Source organism: Pocillopora damicornis, chromosome 12, assembly GCF_964200805.1.
Source record: "Pocillopora damicornis chromosome 12, jaPocDami1.2, whole genome shotgun sequence".
NCBI lineage: Eukaryota > Metazoa > Cnidaria > Anthozoa > Scleractinia > Pocilloporidae > Pocillopora > Pocillopora damicornis.
The window spans coordinates 20,678,538-20,701,279 of record NC_142681.1 but is presented as its reverse complement, the minus strand read 5'-3'; the positions used below and the strand labels follow the sequence as shown (position 1 = coordinate 20,701,279).

At 37.8% G+C, this 22,742-nt stretch overlaps 2 protein-coding genes and 1 long non-coding RNA gene across 5 annotated transcripts; 1 reads left to right on the top strand and 2 right to left on the bottom strand.

Annotated features, from left to right (window-relative positions):
• Positions 1-521: 521 nt before the first annotated feature.
• LOC149036937 (uncharacterized) lies at positions 522-2,135 on the bottom strand. Of its 2 annotated transcripts, XR_016181951.1 has the most exons (3): positions 1,816-1,937; positions 1,448-1,520; positions 522-774 (listed from the first exon to the last, which is right to left on the bottom strand). It is a non-coding gene; the product is annotated as an uncharacterized LOC149036937 (long non-coding RNA). The 2 variants fall into 2 exon arrangements; XR_016181952.1 differs by lacking the exon at positions 1,448-1,520 and having other exon boundaries at positions 1,816-2,135.
• Positions 2,136-2,425: 290 nt separating this feature from the next.
• Positions 2,426-6,336, top strand: LOC113665195 (CDP-diacylglycerol--inositol 3-phosphatidyltransferase). Its single transcript, XM_089190491.1, has 7 exons — positions 2,426-2,577; positions 2,737-2,871; positions 3,373-3,412; positions 3,543-3,656; positions 3,814-3,895; positions 4,454-4,535; positions 5,002-6,336. Exons 1-7 carry the CDS (start codon positions 2,538-2,540, stop codon positions 5,160-5,162), a joined length of 654 nt encoding a protein of 217 aa, XP_089046617.1. The 5' UTR covers positions 2,426-2,537; the 3' UTR covers positions 5,163-6,336.
• A 1,610-nt stretch (positions 6,337-7,946) lies between these two features.
• On the bottom strand, positions 7,947-15,505 carry LOC113670941 (protein dispatched homolog 1). 2 transcript variants are annotated; one of them, XM_089190486.1, is made up of 5 exons: positions 15,253-15,505; positions 15,117-15,181; positions 12,279-12,411; positions 9,129-11,748; positions 7,947-8,723 (listed from the first exon to the last, which is right to left on the bottom strand). In XM_089190486.1, the coding sequence occupies exons 2-5, from the start codon at positions 15,128-15,130 to the stop codon at positions 8,386-8,388; spliced, it is 3,105 nt and encodes a 1,034-aa protein (XP_089046612.1). In that variant the 5' UTR covers positions 15,131-15,181; positions 15,253-15,505; the 3' UTR covers positions 7,947-8,385. The 2 variants fall into 2 exon arrangements, with proteins under 2 accessions (XP_089046612.1, XP_089046611.1); XM_089190485.1 differs by lacking the exons at positions 15,117-15,181; positions 15,253-15,505 and adding an exon at positions 13,413-14,390.
• Between the last annotated feature and the right edge of the window lie 7,237 nt (positions 15,506-22,742).

The window sequence follows — 22,742 nt, the reverse complement described above, 5'->3', positions numbered from 1 at the left end:
TTTCAACTGCACAAAAAAATCATATACACTCTTTGCAACCTTATTCTCCAACCTATTAAATTACAAGAGTTGTGTGACAATTTGATGGTCTGAAAAGACTCTTACACATGCTAAACAACAAAGAACCAGTAAGGCTGATATTTAACAGTGAGGGTAAAAAAAAAAAAAGCCTTTTCTTTTCAGGAATAAGACTTAGTGAGGTCAGATTAAACTAATGTGAAGAGGTTTGTTGATCTCTTTATGAAAATTGATGCTTTACATCTATCAGATTTTAGAGAAATGAGACCTAAGTCAAAAGGGGACTTTGATATTGCATATTCTGAAGTAATGGGCATCAGCTTGGATGCCTATTTGCAGAAATTAATAGTTTTCAAGCCAGGGGTTTGGCTGTGCTAATTTTAAGGCAGAAAATCATAAATCAGTCGCTTAAGAAATTTTTAGCTCTGCCTGGAAGCTCAAACACTGTTATGGAACAGGACAATATTTCACCTGATCACTCCTCATATTGTTTTCCCATGAAATTTGGACAAAACTTTCAAAAAACTTTATTGGTAATTTTATAGTTGCAAAAAAAGGTATAGACACAAGTTGCATATAGCATAAGCTAGTTGAGGCAAGTTGTGTGGAGAGAACAAAAGATTGATAATTTATACCAGTAGTAAGCTTCTGGTACTAATGACATTCTCTTGAATGCCAGCTTGCCACAGCAAATGTCACACCTATCCTTTCTGTCAATAGTACTGACCATATGTAGTGGGGTCACTTCACATCTCCCTAAACAGCAGAGAACACAATAGTTAATTCCAATCATCAGTCTCAATTAAGAAATAAAAATTGAAGGATCAAGACTTATCTGGCAAAGAGAAATACAAGTCAAACTGGTTTGAAGACATTTTAACCCGAAATTCGTTTTCAAATATGACAGAAATACTGTAGTTCACATTCTAAAGAAAGAGAGTTCCAGCCCCTTGAGTAATTATTCATTTATTGTATCGCTCACCTCATGTTTTAAGAACCAGAGAAAGTTAGATAATTTTAATCTGCGAGTTTTATAGTACACTTCGACTCAAAATTCATTTCGTATGGCAAAAGTATTCTACTGAAATAAACAAGACAGAATGAAGCTGGCGCCATCCGTTTCGAATAACACATGAACATGAAGAAAACGGCACCAGTTTAAACTCATGAGACAAAGCTCACGGATTTTTTTGAGGTAAATGAACTGGTTAGACCGAAGGCTACATAAATAAACAATGAACTGACAGTGGTGAGAGATTTGGGGGCCATGTGATAAAACAAGTTCTACCGAAGTTTATCCTCTAGCAAGCCCTTCAAGCCCAAAAGGGCAATCAGAAAAATTCTCACCAAAACACAGCAAAAAAATTAGATAAAACCGCAGATGATCGAGGCAAGACTATAAACGTTGTTAAGACGCATGCCTACGTACCAAGTACAACAGACTTGGAGAGCAAAATGGCCAAAGACAGTTGTGAGCCATGACTTTGAAAATCCACCTCAACCTCCCAAAAACGAATTCGCCGAAGGTTATAGAAAGAGCAACTCAATCCTGAAGCTGGAACATTTTTTTAAGCCTTGTGTCCAATGGGACAACAAAGAGAAAGAAGATAAGATGTTATTTGAAGTGATTTGAAGCTTGGGGGCCACCTCGAACTTAACGTAATTTTATTTCAAAGTTGAAGTAAAATAAGATCAAATTGTAAACTACCTTCTATTATCGTAACGAATATCTCACGATCACCTCCACACATCACTTCGTGATTTATAGAAGTAAGACATCAACATCTTAAGACTAACCTTCAAGGTTTGTAGTCTCATGTGCACATCTTGATCGTCAGCAAATCAAATCTCAAACTTCAAGTTTTCGACTTTTTTTCGCGTTTTGTTCGCACTTTGATCATCAAAATATCCTCATCCGAAGAGCCAGCAAACTCCACAAGTATCCACAGAGTTAGAAATGGTAGTAAACTTGTCATACTCTTCCATCCCTCTCCAAAAAATATCACAGAAAGGTGTCGATCGCTCAGTTGAAAACCCGCAAAAGCGCGCTGAAAATATCAAAATGGCGCCGAACGCGCCGACCAAATTTTCTTGGCGCATGCGCAACAAAATGCCCCTCTGCTCGCGACGTGTCGTTTGGGCTCGTGCCCAGGCCTTATAAGACAAAGGTTGCTAGGGTGACTCCCTCATTGACAATCCTACCCTATCCATCACCAGATTCCTCGCCTTACCTACCTCCCCAACAACATTGTGCTTATCTTTCTTTATTTCCTTTTTTTATTTTTGTAACTGAAATACCAGAAATACATGACTTTTTTTTATTTTCTGAATGAGACGAGAAAATTAAATTCTGAATTTCTTGAAAAGAGTCATATTAAATCAGTAACATCGACCGCCTCTCACTACCCTACCCCTGAGAGAAACTTAAAAACAGACCGAAAGCGCTCTAAAGCGAGACAGAGTACAGTTGAAGATTTGGTTCAAGTTAACCTATATTTGAGATCTTTCCTTTGCGAACAATGGCTGAAAATGTGTTTCTATTTATTCCTAATATCATAGGTGAGTAAATTTTTTTCTTGGCACTTTTTTACCTCGTAACAGCTGTTTTATTGTGGAAATAGCATGTTTCACTTAGAATTTTCAATAATGTTGTAATACCAGAATCGTTTTCAGTCTCGGAGATTTCAAATCGCAAATGGTACTTTACTGATCTGACAGGTTATGCACGGATCGTGTTAGCTATATTATCCTTCTACTTCATGCCGACGAACTGTGTCGTGGCGGCATCCATGTATCTTCTGAGTGGCCTGTTAGATGCATTTGATGGGTATGCAGCACGATACTTTAATCAAAGTGAGTTCGATCATTAAGAGCTGTAATTTCCCATCGCCAGGATATTTTGACTCTTGTAATGTGTCGCAAAAAGAGTCTTGTTTTCAGTTGGCGTGACCAGGGGAAAGTCCAAGGACTCCTCTTCCTCATGTGATTAACAGAATGGCAGGATGCATGGTGATCACGAATCACTTTTTTTCAAAATAGTGGGTGGGAAAATTAATTGTGAGTACCTCGTTTCCACTGTCTTCTTACCCACTTGTGCAAGTTGCATTAACGCCACCATTAATTCTGTCCAGTGCCTTTTACCATCTTGGGGGGGTGGGGGGGGGTACACATGCATATTTGGGGTGGGTATGTGACAGGCAAGCTCTCAAACATAGATACTCCGTTAATAGATTTGGCCAGTTTTAACAACCTCTGTCCAGAAATGTAGCAAATATTCCGATGGTCTAGTTGTTTTTAATAAATAGCTATTTTTTAATTCAACTCAAAACTTTAAAATGTTTTTTAACTTCTTAGGTACAATGTTTGGTGCCATGCTAGATATGCTCACAGACAGGTGAAGTATCTTGTATGGTAAAGTTTTTTGAAATGAGGACTGGAAAAGAGAGATTTGAGAATATTTATTTTATAATTTAATAACCTTTCAAATCTCTGACAGGGCCAATTTTTGTTTACATTTTCCATAGATGTGTTACCACAGCACTTCTTGTGATGTTAGCAGTGTTTTATCCAAGATTCACATTTGTCTTCCAATTGTTGATATGTTTGGATATTGCCAGTCATTGGATTCATGTACAAAGGTAAAAAAGTTACATTTCTATTATAATTAACTAATTAATATCATTAATTATCACAAATTATTAATGAATGTTCTGTTGTTGGCCTTATGATATTGTTGTTTTCATGAGCAATTATTTTCTCAAAATATAACAATTTTCTGTCTTTCTCAATGGTTAGTTCATTATTAAAAGGAGGAGCTAGTCACAAGAAAATCGATTTATCAGGCAACTTCTTCCTGCGGATTTACTATCACTCAAGGGTAACCAATTTTTGATAATTTTTTTTCTTATGCAGAGAATACACAGGGTTAATATCAAGATGGCAGTTCTCCTGCGTGTTGCCAAAAGACAAAATTTAAACCTCCCACTGTGTTAAACCCTTTAACCCTCTAAGAGTGATTAGCATCTAATTTCTCCTCACAATATCACCCCTGAATCATCTATTAGGGTCACAAGAATAAAGGAAATGATCACCAACTAAATAAGCTCTCAATATTATAAAAAAATAAATTCACCTTGTCAGCACCTTTGGAAATATGTAGAGAACAGTATGGAGAATAGATATACTGATGTTTATGTGTAAGGGGTTCAGTTGCGATCTCGTAGCTGTCACAGGGAGACCAGTAACAAGCTCAGCTGTGAAGAACCCCTTCTTCCATTTACAAGATAAATGCTTTGAGAAACAGTAAATTTCCAAAAAATAAGGCAGTCTTTTTCTGGGGAAACCAGTGAGAAACCAACTTAATGCTGTGTGTTCAACTTGAAGAATTCTTTGTATTTCAGTTCTCAAACTCTAGGCTTTATTTACTAATTTTCAGGTGGTACTGTTCATCATGTGTGCTGGTAATGAACTCTTTTTCTGTATGTTGTATTTGGTTCATTTCACAAGTGGGCCAGTCTGTAAGTACAATTCTTTAGTACTTATGTACAGATACATTTGTTTTTTAAGAAAACATGCTTTTTTTAAACTCAACACAGTGAAATGGCAGCTTTTGAGATAATTATACACCAAATGTTTATTTCATTGAAAAAGCAGTTCAGGTCTGTTTTTTTTATTCATCAGTACCTCTTTTTAAGCAGGTTTGAGGTAAGTTACAGATCAAGTTTTTCTACTTGGAATCATGGCCTGGGCGCAAAGCACACTGGCCATAAATCAGAGCGTAAAAAATTAAGTTCAGTAACTTATGATATGGACTGAGAAAACAAGATTAATAAGATGTTCTTTATATCCCTAGGGTCAAACAGAGGGGGGAGGTTTCAGTTCAAACAAACTTTTAAATTAAGCCAGCCATACAGTGACATACAGCCCATTTAATTGACCAATCATAGCATACACACTAACTGGGAGATACTGTTTTTGTCAAAGTGTCTGTTGCTGGCAGCACATTTGGTCTGTGGGTAGCTCTAGCTTGGCTGACTCTTCCTATCTGCATACTGAAGCAGTCCATCAGTGTGATTCAGCTCACTGTGGCATGTATCAACACGGCAAGCTTGGATGAGAGTGAAAGAGTAAGAGTAAACAAATGACTAGACATGGAGACTGGAGAACAACACAAAATGCTCCAAAATTAAAGAAATTATTTCACAACTGAAAATAATCAAAAGGATTATCATATGGTGTGAAGTTTTTCCTAAATTGTCAAGGCTTTTTGTGACTAACACTCAACCCTTTAACTCTCATGAGTGACAAAGAAAGAATTTCTCCTAACAATATCAATACAATATCAACCAGAAGAGTGATGAGAATAAAGAAAATATCAATTTGGGGATAATTAGTTGATTCAATACTAAATTCTCTAAGCTAATATTATGATAAGGAGAATTACAAATTTGATCTGGTAGTTAAAGGGTTAAGAAAGATCAATATATTTATGATTGTTATTTGAGGGAGATAACACCCAATTATCTTTCTGGCCGTCAATACAATTCACAAACCTGTTTGCTTGTTCTCTCTTTTTAATGCAAATATGTAACAAATAGTGAGTTTGCACAATTGACATCAAAATGTATCATTTTAAAAAATAATTTATACACTTAAATTGTCTAATATGCATTTATTTAAAACTTTGAAATGGTTCTTCAATGCTGTGGGTGAAGAAAAAGTCTTTGAGCGTAATTCCTGTAAATATGTGTGGTACAAGAAACCTAGTGACAGTCAGATTGTTAATTAAGGTTATATATGTCACCATTCTATAGTCTGGTGAAAACCTGTGTATGGCAAGTGAATGTGTATATTTAGCCAAAAATGATACAATTTTTCAATTTTAAGTAGTTATGATTTAGGACAATGGTAATCACTGATGTAGGTAGCTAGCTCTATGTCATATGAGTGAATTAATGATAATGATCATATTAGTTCGTTGGTGACATTTCTAGAACCAAACAAACAAAAATGATGTTATAGAACCAATTGAAAAGAAAGAAAAATATTTTAAAAACAGCTGTTACAGACCATACTATGTAATATATACTTCACATTATACTATATAATCTTCATTGTAATTAACTTTGTATTAGCCTGGATTCAATTAACAAATAATAACAACTAAAGGAAGTTTACTTACAGAGTGAAGAGGTTAACATGATCTAGTGGCCTTAGTTTTGTCAAGAAGGAAGTGTTTAACTTCCCAGCTCAAGACATTATGACTTACAGTATTTCTAAGGTTTTCCTAGAAGCTTATTAAAGAGAAAAGCAGCATGATCTTGGATAGTATTTGTCACTGATGGGATTTCTATTTGAGTGCCACTGCTGAATCTGAAGTCCCTAGATGGTTTATGAATATTTAGGCGCAAACACTAAAGCGAAAATGGGCTTTACGAGACTTTGAGGACAAGACGCCATCTATATGAGACATCATCCAACAAAAGTGGCAGCCGCTATTTGTATGAAATTATCTATAATATATAATCAATGTAGAGTACAGGTTCAGTCGTGGAAGAGGAAGTTTGGTCGCCCCAATGGTGTTATTGTTGTATAATTTGGTTGGGCAGCCTGTGGTGTGTGTTGTACAATCCTTCAACAAGAGCCATTTTGCCTTCCGGGACAGTATACTGTATGGTTTTTGATTATACCTGAGGACAGTTTGTTTTGTTTCCGGCATAATAGTACCTTGTCCCTTACTGTCTTACTTACCTGTGCGACTTTTCCTTCTCTCTCCTCGTCGTTACTTTTGGTCGGCCTCTTTATCTTTTGCTTGTTGATCTGTGGTTCCCGGTTACTCATCGTCTCTAAAACAGCGCATCGCCAGGACTTCTGTAAGATAAGTTGCATGACTGCTGCTTATCTGGGAAAAGTTTCCGCACAGCCCCATACTATTGTAAAACAAATCTGTTTTCTCAATGGAAATGTATTGTTTTTTTCACTGTTTTCTCTAGTCAAGAACTGAATGCATAATGTAGTATGGGGCTGTGCGGAAATTGTACCTTTATCTGTCATTATCCCTGTAGTATAAAGTTCACAGTGTAGTGCTATGTTAGACACGCCAGAAACAGACAATATGCGTGTTGTTATTCAGTTCGTTTTAAAACAAAGTGGTTAAACTATAAACGTGACTTTTAGACAGGTTATTCAACAGACAAAGGAACTTAATTTTTTTTCTTCGTTGCTGTTGAGCAGAGAAAAGACCCGAGCTTTTGAATCTTTTTGAGATTCAAACCTGCACCCTTCATTACTCATCGCAAGGAGACTGGGTACTGCGTTTGGCAACAGGGAACACGCACGCACTTTGATTGGTTCTTACCTGGACTCGCTAGTGAAGGACAGACGCATAAATGACGACACCATCAAAAGTTTTTGGTTCTTTATTACATAAAGCAAACAAATTCCATATCGCCGTGGGTCAGTTCAGTAGTAGACCACAAAAGACGTCAAAATGTGACAAGAACGTTTCATTTAGTAATTTACTCCGCTGCGCCTTGTGTGCCACTTTTTTCTTCTAACCACAAATTGTCGTCATCTTTGATCTATTTAAGAAATAGATTCCAAGTTGCCGTGCGTCTGTTCAGTAATAGATCACAGATGACGTCAAAATGTGGTAAGAACAAAAAAGTGGCACGCGAGGCGCAGCCGAGTGAATCACTGATGTTCTTATCACATTTTGACGTCCTCTGTGATCTATTACTGAACAGACGCACGGCAACTTGGAATCTATTTGTTTTAAATAATAAAGAATTTTTAAAAGTTTTAATGATGACGTCATCTATGCGTCTGTCCTCCAATAGATCATAAGTGAGAACCAATCAGAATGCGTGCATAACTGAGCTTTTTATATAAAACTAAACAGACGCACGGTAACATGGAGACTAATTCTTGAATACTTGTGAGAAGCTGCTACAAGCAAACTGTGTTCCATTTTATTGGAAAATCAAACAGGCATCCTCATTTTATCCTAAAGGCGCGGGTTGTGATAGTTACATTTACTGGCAATGATACAGCAGACTTATCACTCGTAGATGATTGGCAAAGAGAACGAGCAAACAAATGACCAAAAGTGAATCGAAATGAACGTTGTTCTTTTTAGTTTGATATGCGACCGTCACTTGTCATTCGTCCCAATGAAAACTCAGATATAAGTATTTACAATAGGTCCAAAAATTCTTAAATTACTTGATACAAGTTTTCGTCGTAATCTCATCCAGAATTGGCGTTTTTAAGGATACTATTTGCTTACTCTCGTAATGTTTTGTGACGAGTAAAATAAAAGTTAAAATTGAATGGTTTTTTTTCAAGCAATGTTTCTTGTGTGAGAAACTACGCACAATCTGGATTTTCAGGCAAGGGGGAGGTGACGTCATCATGCCTCTCTGGTGGCGGCTTTTCGGGGACATTCTCATTCAAGTTTATAACCTCGTTATTTATGGTTTTACTTGTATTAATTTCGATTTTGCGCACTGGTTCGGTTCTGTAAAGTCCACACTTCCTGAAGATACGAGTGATGCTTAACTGTCCAAAATTGTTCTTTGGGCCAACCATTGAGCAGATTGACAGGAAGCCAAACGTGGAATAGAGCCAGCTAAAGACCATAACCAGCATCAAGAATTGTCCAAGCTGATAGTACGCCAAGACTGTAGCTGGCATCATCATCAAACCTGCATGGAAACAAAGTGATGACATTAGCTATCAATTATTGCTCAAGTATACCTCAATCAAAAGAACATTGCAGGCTTTTAAAGCAAACAATATTTCATTAAGACAGACTTTTTCGAATGTTTTGAATGTCGAAGCTAACCATTTGTCAACATCGAGATTAAGTACTGGTTGAACCCAATTGGAATAAACGTAAGAATCTATCAAAAGAAAAGTTAGGAGCCCTGTGACATGTATATATATAGCTCACAGTCTAAGTAGAAGTGGAAAATTAATGACGGAATTTTCCTATCTAGTCGGACAAGCTTCTAACCAGACCGCAATGCTTCCATCATCCAGTGAAAATTCCAAGGAAATCGCGTAATTTTTGCTAATAATTAATTTATTAAAATTATAAATTCCCCTACCTGTGAAAAACGTTGTAAGAGCGGCCATTGTTATGGCAGATCCAATGTGCTTCAAAGAGTAACGCACCCTGCTATTTGTCTGACTTTTGTCTGGTGCAAGTCTGTAAGCCACACCATAATGCATTGTGAAATCAATGGACAGACCCACTGCAACTGACACCACAATGGACTCTAAAATATTCAATTGCCAGCCAGCCAGCACAAGACACCCAATGGTTATGGAAATAATTCCAATGATGGTAATGATTGCGTAGATGCTGATTAAGATGTTGAGGGTTGTAAGCAGCATGACTGTAAATGACACAGCAACTGAGATTCCCAGCGAAGAAAACGTTCCTTCAGACAATCCAATCTGAAGAGCGAAGAAATCGAGGTTCCAGAATCCTAACCACCCATTCTTCAGTCCTGTTGGGGCTTCAGCCATTTCTTTGTCAAACCAAGATTTCACTTTCTTCCAGAAGTCGTCTATAACGGTAAAGCTGGTGGTAAATGATTGATCTGTGAGTATTTCCAAATGAAAACCAACTATTTTTCCCTGTTCATCAAACAAAACACCTGTGTCATTATAGGTCGAAGTTTCTCTCACACATTTCTCTGCGATATCAGCTGGAAATGGAAAAGAAGCATTGACCCCACAACATCCTGTGCCTGGAGAGGTACAAGTTTCAATAAATTTTTCGAAGGGGCACTGCTGACCCTGTGAGCTGAATGCCATGAAAAAAGATTGTTCTCCGATGGACTGACACAAGGAACGAAGGAAACTTTGACCTGATGGACTGAAAAGACTCGATTTATCAAAGTTTTCATCCATTTGAAGAGTTCCTTTGTCATCTGGGTTAAATTTATTACCATTATCTTCAGGTATTATTCCCCAGAGTAATTCTACCCACATGCCTCGATTTTTTTGTTCAAATCTGAAGTAGCTTTTATAGTTTAAGTAATAATTTTCCAATGGATGCGATGAAGCAAACATTTGGAAATCCTTGGAGTCTGGTGGCCGCAGACCTGGTTTAGCAAAATTAACGCACAGAAATCCAGCTGTAAGACACACTAACAGGGTAATCCATACATAACGTAACTTGATCACTGCTTTTGGCAACCAATCTTCGAACATTTTTGAGCTGATTGTTTTGAAAAAACTTGTGGCTGATATTAACGAAGAACATGGAAAGTCTATGACTTGCAAAAAACAAAAACTTCGTTTCTTTTCTTTGACACCACTATTTTCCTCTAATTTAGCGGCGATACTTTGTGACATATCCTGTGCTACAGGTGCATTCTGAACCGAGTCAGTCTTCTCGGGATCACTTGATTCCGCTGGGACCCCCTCCAAGCTTGAATGTCCATCTACGTACTTCAACACCCACTTCTCATGCAAAGCCACAACAGCTGGGAAATATGTTATCATCAGCAGGTAATTTGTCAAGATGGATGTACCAACAAACAGTCCAAACAACCTAATGGCGGTGATGGAGGAAGATACTCCTGCGAAAAATGCTGATGCTGTTGTCAAGCTTGTGACAAGCATGGAGAGGGCAGCATAACGCAAGGTCTTCAATGTCAGCTGCATGATGTTTGCACAAGGGTTAGCAGCAAGTGTCTGTCTCCATATGTCGTAGTACACAAAAGCATCATCTGCTCCAATGCCCACCAAAAACACCAGCGTGGTAACGTTCAGAAATGGAAAGAAGTCTATTTTGAAGACCATTGTGTAAAGAAAATATGAAAGACCAATTGCATAAATAATGCAAAAAAGGCCAGTGAAAGTGAGAATGAAAGAACCCAAGAAAAACCACATAATAAGAAAAACAAAAATCATAGCAAGAGCAGGGAATATGACTTCAGCAAGAAGCTTCTCACTGAATTGGTCTAACTTATAGCTGGAGAACTTGAAAGACGCTAATTTTACCCCTTCTTTTTCGGGAATTCCATCTTTTAAATGTTCTTTGTATAAACTATCATAGTCATATGAGTACAATGCTGGGAATGATGAAGTATATTTCAGAAACATGCCATTGGATGGACTCATCTCATTGTCTGTTAGAAACTGGAAAATGTTATACACAGCGTTGTATTTAGTGCAATTAGCCGGGACGCCCTCACAGTTGGAAGTGGAACAGTCCTCCTTTAAAGTTTGTTTCACAAAGTAAGGGTGGCAGTGAAGTAACAAATTCTTGACGTATGAAACATCCTGATCAGTTATGTCTCGACATGTTGTGCGGTTATTCAGTAGGGCTACGTAATTTCCAAGAGACGGATTTGGGGAACATCGTGTTTTACCAGATTCTGTATCACGCGGAATACGTGAGCAGTATTGAGAGAAATGGGAACTAGAACTTAGAATTTCATTCTCAATGGAACAGGTGGCCTTCAGTTTAGTTGCTTCAAACATGCTCTGACTGGAATCAGTAGCCTCAAAAACAAATATTACGTCATCGTTGATTCTAGAAAGGGGAGGGAATGGAGTACTAGGAGTCTGTTGCGCCGATCTGTTGGCCTCGTTGCAGAGTTGTGAGGTGTTGGATATCTGCGTAAAAAGAGTGCGAGAGCAGAGTGCCCGATGGTAGTTTCCCAGGGTCACAATCTGATCGCTTAAAACTGTGCCTCTTGGCTCAAAGCCCTGAAATCATTAAAACCAAGAAGGGTGTTATATGTACATTCGTGTCTTCTAGAGCGAGTCATGGATTAACTGCGGACATTTATTTACATCAATGTTAGTATCTGAGCAACTGCATACCTACCCCTTCCCATAAACCAACATTAACCTTAACTTGTTATCAGTTGACTTTTGTTGGGTCAGGGGAGGAGTAGGTGCGTAATTGTTCAGATACCGTCCTTGATCTTTGTGACCCAGGGCGGAATTTCCCGTGGAATACATGTGTAGAAGATTCCACTTGTTCAAGCGAAGAATACCATTTTTTTTAAAGATTAGTATTGTTTGTGTGTATATTTTTCAATCGATGTCAACTGCTTTGAAACTCCACCAGTTGTTTTGATCAAGCATAATTATCGAGACATATGGCGCGGAATTAATAGGATGGTCTGCGGTTCCATCTTTAAGCGATGCATCAGGGTTCTATCTCTTCCAGCCTGAATGGCCACCAAGTACACCGCGCATGCGTGGGGCCACGAATCAATAATGCACCATACCTTGACAGGATTTGAGAAGTCAGGCAACGGTGGAGCCCCTAATGCTGGTAGAATTGACACCATTGTGAGTACTATGGCAGTCAACGGAAGGAATATAGCCAGGCATACTGCTATAGTGTCATGCTTTGTAAATCTACAAAGTAAATGCAATTGAGTCATCAGAAGTCGTACATCAAATTAACGCTTTTCTGTGGATAATCATAATGTTTTCGAGGCACGATAGGGTTTTGTGGCTAAGATGATCTTAACGGATCGCTCGTCTTTTGAAATGTCTGACTGAGGTAAACCCCGAAAAAACATCTAATAATTGCACAGCGTTGTGTTTTTTGATTTTCCTGTTTGCAGTACCAGGCGTTTAGATAAAGAAAAAATAAAATTGACTTAAATAAAATAAACAAAACACCTTAGATCGAGTACATCGCAAAATTCTCGAATATTCTACTTTTCTAGATCTGCATATTAAAAGCTTCGCAACCTGGGATACATGTGCCTTTTTGCCATTGAATGACTACATTTGTCAAAAAGTCTTAGACCAGACCAGTTTTACTTTGTTACATAAGCATAGAAACCTCTTCTTAAAATTACCCTAATGATTTTTGACTACACTTGTAATTAAGAAGTTTATTCTTCCAACCGAACTGCATACTATTTCGTTATTTGCTTTAACTGTTTAGGGCGAAATTCAATGCCGTGAATTCAGCGCATATCTCAATAGTTTTTCATTTTAAATTCAAATCTATTCTTTTTTAACGAAAGAAGATTGTTCTGGGACATTGGATATTTTAAATATTAAATTTAGAGTTTTACAGGTGCACATTTGTGTCTTTCACACACAGAAATTTAAAATATGGTTCAATTTTTATTCATTTGTCGTATAAACAAATGCTTGGTACATTCAAGACTTCACTGATATTTTCGCTCAAGCTTTCTATTATGCGTAGTTTGAATATTTTATCACCAAACACGATGAAAAGCTGGGAATTTTTCGGGATTACGTTTTGCATAAGAGTTTTCCCTCTCAAAGTCGGAATCCTCATCGAAATTATGTCAACATGGGAATTTTCCTCAGCCCAAAATGGTACATTTTCCGATAACGACTGAATCTTGAACAAAAATTTTTAATGTATTATCTACCTGACTTGGGTATTCCTCTGACAAGTTATGCCGGTCATTTTTTCCTGTCGGATATAAGTTCAAAAGATGCCTCTTCGGCGAATCCCATGCACTGGTTGGTAATTGAAATATCGTGTCCAGGCGCAGATGCAGTTATTTCTAGTTACCTATCATCGCGTAGAGCTAAGAATTGTTGACTTTCTTGATGCATTGGTGACACTTGTGTTCCCACACAATTGAAAATGTTAATGACCGACAATGAGCATAACATTTGGAGTGAAATGAAATGCAGCCGGGCAGTGAAAATCCTTATTCCTCGTTCAAATAAAACTCATATGACGTTAAGAACACCTGCGCTCTCCCTATACAACTAATTGTCGTTAACGATGGTTTCCTGTGTAATTTGCCCAACTCTTTTTGTTTATGTGAATTTTAATGTGCAGTTGTTCTTCGATGCTATAATTCTCAATTTAGGGTCATCGCTACATGTGTTGAAATCACTTTTTTATCCTAACTGAATAATTTTTATTTTTAAAATAGCTTCCTCTATACATTAAAAGAAATTTCACAAAAAGCAAACATAATAACCGAGCGAAAGTTGAATGAAGACAAATAAATAGAGTATGCTGTAAAACATTGCTTGAAAATCAAGGAATTTCTTAAAGTCGTTTGTGGGTTCACTTCTAAAAGCACAACCTGCTAAATAGAGTATCGATATGAAACGATATTAAGTAAACGACCTTGTACACCTCGCTGAAAATAAAAAACTTTCCTCTTTGACCGGAAATGAGAAACATTCATGTAGCATAACAATAGCCTGTTGTTTCATTTTTTTTCGCGTGCCCCGGTGAATGCAGGGACTTCTGAGCGCGACCGTAGACAGGAGTTAAGAATTGCCCGCTAAGTTGACCAATTATGGAGTACTTACTAACTGAGAGATATAACAGATTTGAAGCGCCACTCGACGAGAAGCACGTTACGCAGCATACGAAAAGAACAGTTGGAAGAGAACCAAAACGTTGGTGTTCAATTCTTTTTTTCGTGCCATTGGTATTGTTGCTACTAAGCTATCTGTCAACTAATTAACATACATATTGTGCAATCACATTCTGGAAACAATGATGCAATGACATATTTGAAAACTGTCACGTATGAAATGACAAGTGGCTGCTTCAAGTTTCTCAGCAATAAATAAGACAAAGATGAAAAGAGAGAGAAAAACCGGACTTCTGGCTGTTGACCAAAGATGAACCTAAAAGTTCTAGTTACCACTTTCCTTATAGCGGTTGAACATTTATTTAGCCTGTTCAGGACTTGAAGCTATCATAGTTTCACAAACTGATAACTCAGTTACCCGTCTTAGAAGATGTTAGCTCATGGAGCAATTAACTTACAAACTTTATTTTCGAAATCTCTTTCTGAAATGCTGTTATCACGATGGATCAAAGAGTCTGGCACAGAGTTTGTTTTATTGTTCGTCCAACCGAATCCACTGAAATTCATAAGTTGCAATAATCCTTTAATCCCAGTAAATTACAGTCATTAATAATAATTGAAGCGAAGTATTTTGAGTGAATTATTATGTTTTTTTTAACATTTTTCACTGAGAATCACAAAAATCGTCCAGTGTTTCTTCCAAACCCATGTAAAACTGATGTTTGTTTGTTTTTGTAAGTGTATTTTTGAGAAGGAGAAGAGTGCAAATTCAAATTTCATTTAACACACCTGGCAAATGACATCTCTATGTTTCGTCGCACTTTCTTTGTACTATAATTTTTTGTCGTCCATTCCTAGGAATAAGTAAAAATATAAAATTTCTCGTCTTAAATGTATACGAACGTGTTCATACCATTCCTCTTACCTCTCCGCGGATAATTCTGAATACTGGACTTTCTATCACTCATGTTTTATACTTCCTTTATTAATTTGGTAACCAGCCGAGGAACGCAACTGACTGAACTGTGCATGTAAATGAATGCCTTTTTATTGTTTGATTTGTTTGTAATATGTGCCTGGCATTTTAGGCTCAACTTCCGTCGGTCTCCCGAGAACAGCTCAACAAAGGTTTAGAAACTAATATCTCCGTGATTAAGGTTTGCTTTACTTTAGCGTTCGAAATTGCGAAATCAAAATTGAAATCTTCATTACATAAAACAGAAAAAAATAACAGAAAAATCGCGTGGGTGGCTAGTGTCTCATGTGGAAACGCAAGAATTTGCGGCGGAAAGGTGGTTTTGAGCATTTCCTCGCCCCAGTCCCCGAGACGTAGGTTCTCACTTGTACCGTTGCACTTATGTCCTCTTATTGCAGATATGTCCTCTGACGTAATGTGATACAGTGGCCAATCATATCCTGCGATCTATCGAGCGACACGCGGCTTGGGACTGGTTAAGAGACTCCGTTGTGGTTATGTCTTCAAGCAAAAATACTCATTCAAGGGGGTCGGGATAAGTGGAAAATTTGACCAGTATTTTCCGGTAACTGATCTGAGGAAAACATGCTGTTTGCATAATCACTGCGAACCGGATCATTGGCCTCTCATATTGCTTTCCTTGAAGTTCTATCGTTCGTTGACGCAGAGTGATCGCATCGTTTTTATAACCTAAACTTGGAAGAACAATTTGCTGCGCGTGAATAACAAAGCGACTTTCGACCAAAGGATGCGTTATTGTTCACGTTTTATTTGCAGCCTTGCTTTATTTACAATCTTCATTGCTCGACTTGCGACGTCAATGACAACATTTTAGCCACAAGCTAAGACAAAAGCACAATGTGGCGTCATATCACAATTGCTTTATTTTCTTTGATAGTTGAAGATCATAGATTATGGTTCGTCGACATAAAATTATATATTTTTGACACTTCACCTGATCTGCCGGAGGTGAGATCGACTGAGAAGTCCAAGTTGTGATTATTTGTCTGCGTCACGAAGTCTTCCTTCAATCACAGAAGTTTGGCCTTCAGTTGTTTATTTTGAGTACTGTTGGTTTTTGCCGTATCGCACTAAGCCCTCCGTTAAAAAAATTGAAGTAGTAGATTGTGACTTTATTGCGGTTCCGCTGATTTTAGCTGTTTTTTTTTAGTACTGTTTCTAAATTATTGTAGGATTTACTGCACTTTTGGGTGGATTTGTCCTATTTTACCCTGTTTATGACAAATTCACACAATGATTAAATCGAAAATGGGGCTAAAAGTGGCTATGGCAAGTCAATAGGATAGAATCCACCTAAAGGATGAATTTCACAGAATTTGTCCCGTTTTTCTAGAATTCATTGGAAAAAAAATGGAAAATCGGGTTGAAGATTGGATATAGCAACTTGGGATCTATCCCATTTGGAGAATAACTTTTCAGATTTTATCCTGTTTTTTGTCAAATTAACTGAAAAAATGGAAAATCGGAATAAAAATAGCATATGGGAACTTCGGGTATTATTCACTTGTAGCATGAATGCTCAGAATTTACCCCGTTTTTCTCGAATTCACTTATCAAATGGAAAATCGGGGTAAAGATGGCATATGGGAACTCAGCATATTGCTATCACTTGCGGGATGAGTTCGCAGAATTTACCTCGTTTTTCTAGAATTCATTGAAAAAAATGGAAAATCGGGTTGAAGATAGCATGTGGGAACTTAGGGTACTATTCACTTGTAGTATGAATGCTTAGAATTTACTCCGTTTTCTCGAATTCATTGATCAAATGGAAAATCGGGGTAAAGATGGCATATGGGAACTTAGCGTATTGCTATCACTTGCGGGATGAATTCGCAGAATTCACGGCAAAAAAAACATGCGTTCACTGTTAATTTTCCGAAATGGTGAATGACTGAGAAATTCAACATTAAACTGACGTTTTCCGATATCGGAAAACGTGCGGCAAATTCATTGTTCACCCTCAGTAAAACTCAGGAAAAACACGAAGTTCATCGCAAGTTATCCAGCACCAGGAAAATACCAATGAATAGCCTGTTCACCTGAACGTTTTTCTATAGTTTTCCCGTGCGCGCGAACAAGGCATTTTCCAAGCGTTTTTCCACAGAATAACTAACGGTGAATGCCATGAAAACATGATGTTTGTCGATTGTTTTCCTGCTCCACGAAAACGCTATTGTATAGCTTGTTTTCCTGAACATTTTACTCAAGTTTTCCCGAGCGTGCGATCGCTGCATTTTCCGAGCGTTTTCCTTGCAGAATTATCAATGGTAAATGCCATGAAAACATGATGTTTGTCGATTGTTTTCCTGCTCCACGAAAACGCTAGTGTCTAGCTTGTTTTCCTGAACGTTATTCTATAATTTTCCCAAGCGCGCGAACGTTGCATTTGTCGAGCGTTTTCCTGCAGAATTGCAAACGGTAAATGCCAAAAAAACAAGAAAATCGTCGATTGTTTTCCTACTCCACGAAAACGCCACTGATAGCTTCTTTTCCAGAACGTTTTTCTATAGTTTTCCCGAGCGCGCGATTGCTGCATTTTCCAAGCGTATTCCCAGATAATTACTAATAGCATGAAAACATGATCTTTGTCGATTTTTTTCCTGCTCCATGGAAACGCTAATGTATGGCTTGTTCAACCGAAAGTTTTTCTCTACTTTTCCCGAGTACGCGAACGATACTGTTCTCACAGAATTACTAACGACCGTGATTAAGAAATGAAGATGTGCTGTTCGTCTCTTGTTTCCCTGCTCTATGGAAACACTTGTGAACAGCTTGCATTGTTTTCCTGTAGCTTTTTGTAGTTTAACTAAGCTTATTGAGTCATTTGAGGGGATTGGATCATTTCAGGCAGTTGGGTCACTTGCACTGATTGGGTCATTTTCGCTGATGGCCACATGTTAGGTTCTGCTGTTTCAGAAAGTAAATGTTATTTGAAATTATTGGGTCATCTGAAACAGTTAGGTCACTGGAACCAATTTGGTCCTTTGAGGCAATTCTGTCATTTGGGCCAGTTGGATCATTTGAGGCAGTTGGCTTTAATTGGCTGGTTGGGTCATTAGAGGCAGTTGGGTCACTAGAACTGGTTGAGTCATTTGAGGCAATTCAGTCATCTGAACCAGTTGGTTCATTTAAGGCAGTTGGCTATTATTGACTGATCGGGTCATTTAAGGCAATTCAATCATTTGAGCTGGTTGGGTAGTTTAAGGCAATTTAGTCATTTGAACTGCTTGGGTCATTTGAGGCAATTTAGTTATTTGAGCTGGTTGAGTCATTTGAGGCAATTCAGACATTTGAGCTGGTTGGGTCACTTGAGGCAATTCAGTCATTTGAGCCAGTTGGGTCATTTGAGGCAGTTGTGGCATTTGAGCTAGTTGGATCATTTGAGGCAATTCGGTCATTTGAGCTGCCTGGATCATTTGAGGCAATTCAGACATTTGAGCTGGTTGAGTCATTTGAGGCAATTTAGTCATTTGAACTGGTTGAGTCATTTGAGGTAATTCAGACATTTGAGCTGGTTGGATCATTTGAGGCAATTGTGGCATTTGAGCTGGTTGGATCATTTAAGGCAATTCAGTCATTTGAGCTGGTTGAGTCATTTGAGGCAATTCAGTCATTTGAGCTGGTTGGGTCATTTGAGGCAATTCAGTCACTGGAGCTGGTTGGATCATTTGAGACAATTGTGGCATTTGAGCTGGTTGGGTCATTTGGGGCAATTCAGTCATTTAAGCTGGTTGAATCATTTGAGGCAATTCAGTCATTTAAGCCGCTTGGATTATTTGAGGTAATTCAGTCATTTGAGCTGCTTGGATAAATTGAGGCAATTCAGTCATTTTAGCTGGTTAAGTCATTTGAGGCAATTCAGTCATTTGAGCTGGTTGGGTCATTTAAGGTAATTTAGTCATTTGAGCTGGTTGAGTCACTTGAGGCGATTCAGTCATTTGAGCCAACTGGGTCATTTGAGGCAATTGTGGCATTTGAGCTAGTTGGATCATTTGATGCAATTTGGTCATTTGAGCTGGTTGAGTCATTTGAGGTAATTCAGACATTTGAGCTGGTTGGATCATTTGAGGCAATTGTGGCATTTGAGCTGGTTTGATCATTTAAGGCAATTCAGTCATTTGAGCTGGTTGAGTCATTTGAGGCAATTCAGCCATTTGAGCCAGTTGGGTCATTTGAGGCAATTCAGTCATTTGAGCTGGTTGGATCATTTGAGGCAATTCAGTCATTTGGGCCAGTTGGGTCACTTGAGGCAATTCGGTCATTTGAGCTGGTTGGACAATTTAAGGCAATTCAGTCATTTGAACTGGTTGAGTCATTTGAGGTAATTCAGACATTTGAGCTGGTTGGATCATTTGAGGCAATTCAGTCATTTAAGCTGGTCGAGTTATTTGAGGCAATTCAGTCATTTGAGCCAGTTGGGTCATTTGAGGCAACTCAGTCATTTGAGCTGGTTGGGTCATTTGAGGCAATTCAGTCATTTGAGCTGCTTGGGTCATTTGAGGCAATTCATTCATTTGAGCTGCTTGGGTCATTTGAGGCAATTCAGTCATTTAAGCTGGTCGAGTTATTTGAGGCAATTTAGTCATTTGAGCCAGTTGGGTCATTTGAGGCAATTCAGTCATTTGAGCTGGTTGGATCATTTGAGGCAATTCAGTCATTTAAGCTGGTCGAGTTATTTGAGGCAATTTAGTCATTTGAGCCAGTTGGGTCATTTGAGGCAATTCAGTCATTTGAGCTGGTTGGGTCATTTGAGGCAATTCAGTCATTTGAGCTGCTTGGGTCATTTGAGGCAATTCAGTCATTTGAGCTGGTTGGATCATTTGAGGCAATTCAGTCATTTAAGCTGGTCGAGTTATTTAAGGCAATTTAGTCATTTGAGCCAGTTGGGTCATTTGAGGCAATTCAGTCATTTGAGCTGGTTGGGTCATTTGAGGCAATTCAGTCATTTGAGCTGCTTGGGTCATTCGAGGCAATTCAGTCATTTGAGCTGCTTGGGTCATTTGAGGCAATTTAGTCATTTGAGCTGGTTGAGTCATTTGAGGTAATTCAGACATTTGAGCTGGTTGGATCATTTGAGGCAATTGTGGCATTTGAGCTGGTTTGATCATTTAAGGCAATTCAGTCATTTGAGCTGGTTGAGTCATTTGAGGCAATTCAGCCATTTGAGCCAGTTGGGTCATTTGAGGCAATTCAGTCATTTGAGCTGGTTGGATCATTTGAGGCAATTCAGTCATTTAAGCTGGTTGAATCATTTGAGGCAATTCAGTCATTTAAGCCGCTTGGATTATTTGAGGTAATTCAGTCATTTGAGCTGCTTGGATAAATTGAGGCAATTCAGTCATTTTAGCTGGTTAAGTCATTTGAGGCAATTCAGTCATTTGAGCTGCTTGGGTCATTTAAGGCAATTTAGTCATTTGAGCTGGTTGAGTCACTTGAGGCGATTCAGTCATTTGAGCCAAAAGCATTGAAAATCGGGTTGAAGATTGGATATGACAACCTAGGATCTATTCCATTTGAAGGATGAATTCTCAGATTTTACCCCGTTATTCTATAGAATTTTCAGAAAAAAATGGGAAATCGGGGTAAAGATAGCATATGGGAACTTCGGGTATTATCCACAATTTACCTCTTTTTTTTCCTAAAATTCACTGATCAAATGGAAAATTGGGGTGAAGATGGCATATGGGAACTTACGGTATTAGCTACTTGCGGGCCAAATTCTCAAAATTTACCCCGTAATTCTAGAATTAATTGAAAAAAAAAAAGAAAAAAAATGCAAAATCGGATTAAAGATTGGATTTGGCAACCTAGGATTTATTCCACTTGAAGGACGAATTCTCAGAATTCATCCCGCTTTTCTAGAATTCATTGAGAAAAGAAACTTTTTTTAAAATTTGTAATTTTTCCTCTTTTTTTCATTTTTAAGTAAGACTAGCGAGCCGCACAATGAAACACTTCTTGTAGTTGTAAGCTCCTCGTTTATTTCCGACGCGTTTCGTCTCTAATTGAGACTTCTTTAGAGAATGACTACAATTAACGGGGAACAGTATATTACATAGCACGTTGGTGTGCCTAAGTTTTTAATTTCCATGGAAGTTAATAACTGAAAGCGGGCGTTATAAAAAACGTCTAAATACATATTAAGTTATTGTGCGTTGCTTTATTTTGGGGGCTAACGATTAGCGCTAATCGTAGAATTTATCGCTGAAAAAAGAAATGGAAAATTGGGGTAAAGATGGCATATGGGAACTTAAGGTGTTATCCACTTGTAGCATGTTCTCTCAGAATTTACCCCGTTTTGCTAGAATTTATTGGAAAAAAATGGAAGGCAAGTCAGTAGGGTAAATTCCACTTGGAGGATGACTTTTCAGAATGAATCCCGTTTTTCTATAATCATTGAAAAAAAATGGAAAATCGGGGCAAACTAGATTAGATGTGGCAGGTCAATAGGACATATTCCAGTTGGAGGATAATTTATTAAAATTTGCCCCCTTTTTCCATAATTCCTTGAAAAAAAATTGAAAAATCAGAGTAAAGATGGCATATGGGAACTACAGGTTTTATCCACTTGTAGCATGAATTCTCAGAGTTTACCCTGTTTTTCTGGAATTGATTCACTAAAAAATGGAAAATCAGGAAAGATTTGACATGACAAAGTAGGTTATATTCCACTTGCGGGACAAATTCTAAGAAATTGTCCCGCTTCTCTAGAATTCACGAAAAAAATGGAAAAATCTGAGCAAAGATGGCATTCGGGAACTTCTGGTAATATCCACTTGTAGCATGAATTCTCAGAGTTTACCCTGTTTTTTTGGAATTAATTCGTCAAAAAATGGAAAATCGGGGCAAAGATCGGATATGACAACTTAGGATATATTCCACTTACGGTATGAATTCTCATAACTTACCCCGTTTTTCTGGAACTCATTGAAATAAAAATGGAAGATCGGGTTGAAAACTGGATATGGAAACTTAGAATGTATTCCACATACGGGATGAATTCTCAGAATTTGCACCGTTTTTCTGGAATTAATCAGAAAAAAACCGAAAATGAGGGATGTTCCGAGTTATAATTTATTCCAATTTTAAGATAAATGAACACAATTTATTCCGTTTTCTAGAATTCGTTGAACAAATGGAAAATCAGGGACAGATTAGACATTGCAAGTCATGATATTAACCACTCGTGGAAAGAATTGTCACGGTTTACCTCGTTTTTCTAGAGTTATTTGAACAAATCGGGATAAAGATTGGATATGGAAAAGTTATGATATTATCCACTCGTAGGTTGGTTCAGAAAATGGAAAATTAGGGTGAAGATTGGATTTGGCATGTTGGGATATATTCTACTTGCTGGATAAATTGTAAGAATTCAATGAAAAATGGAAAATAGCGGTTAATATTGGATATGTCAAGTT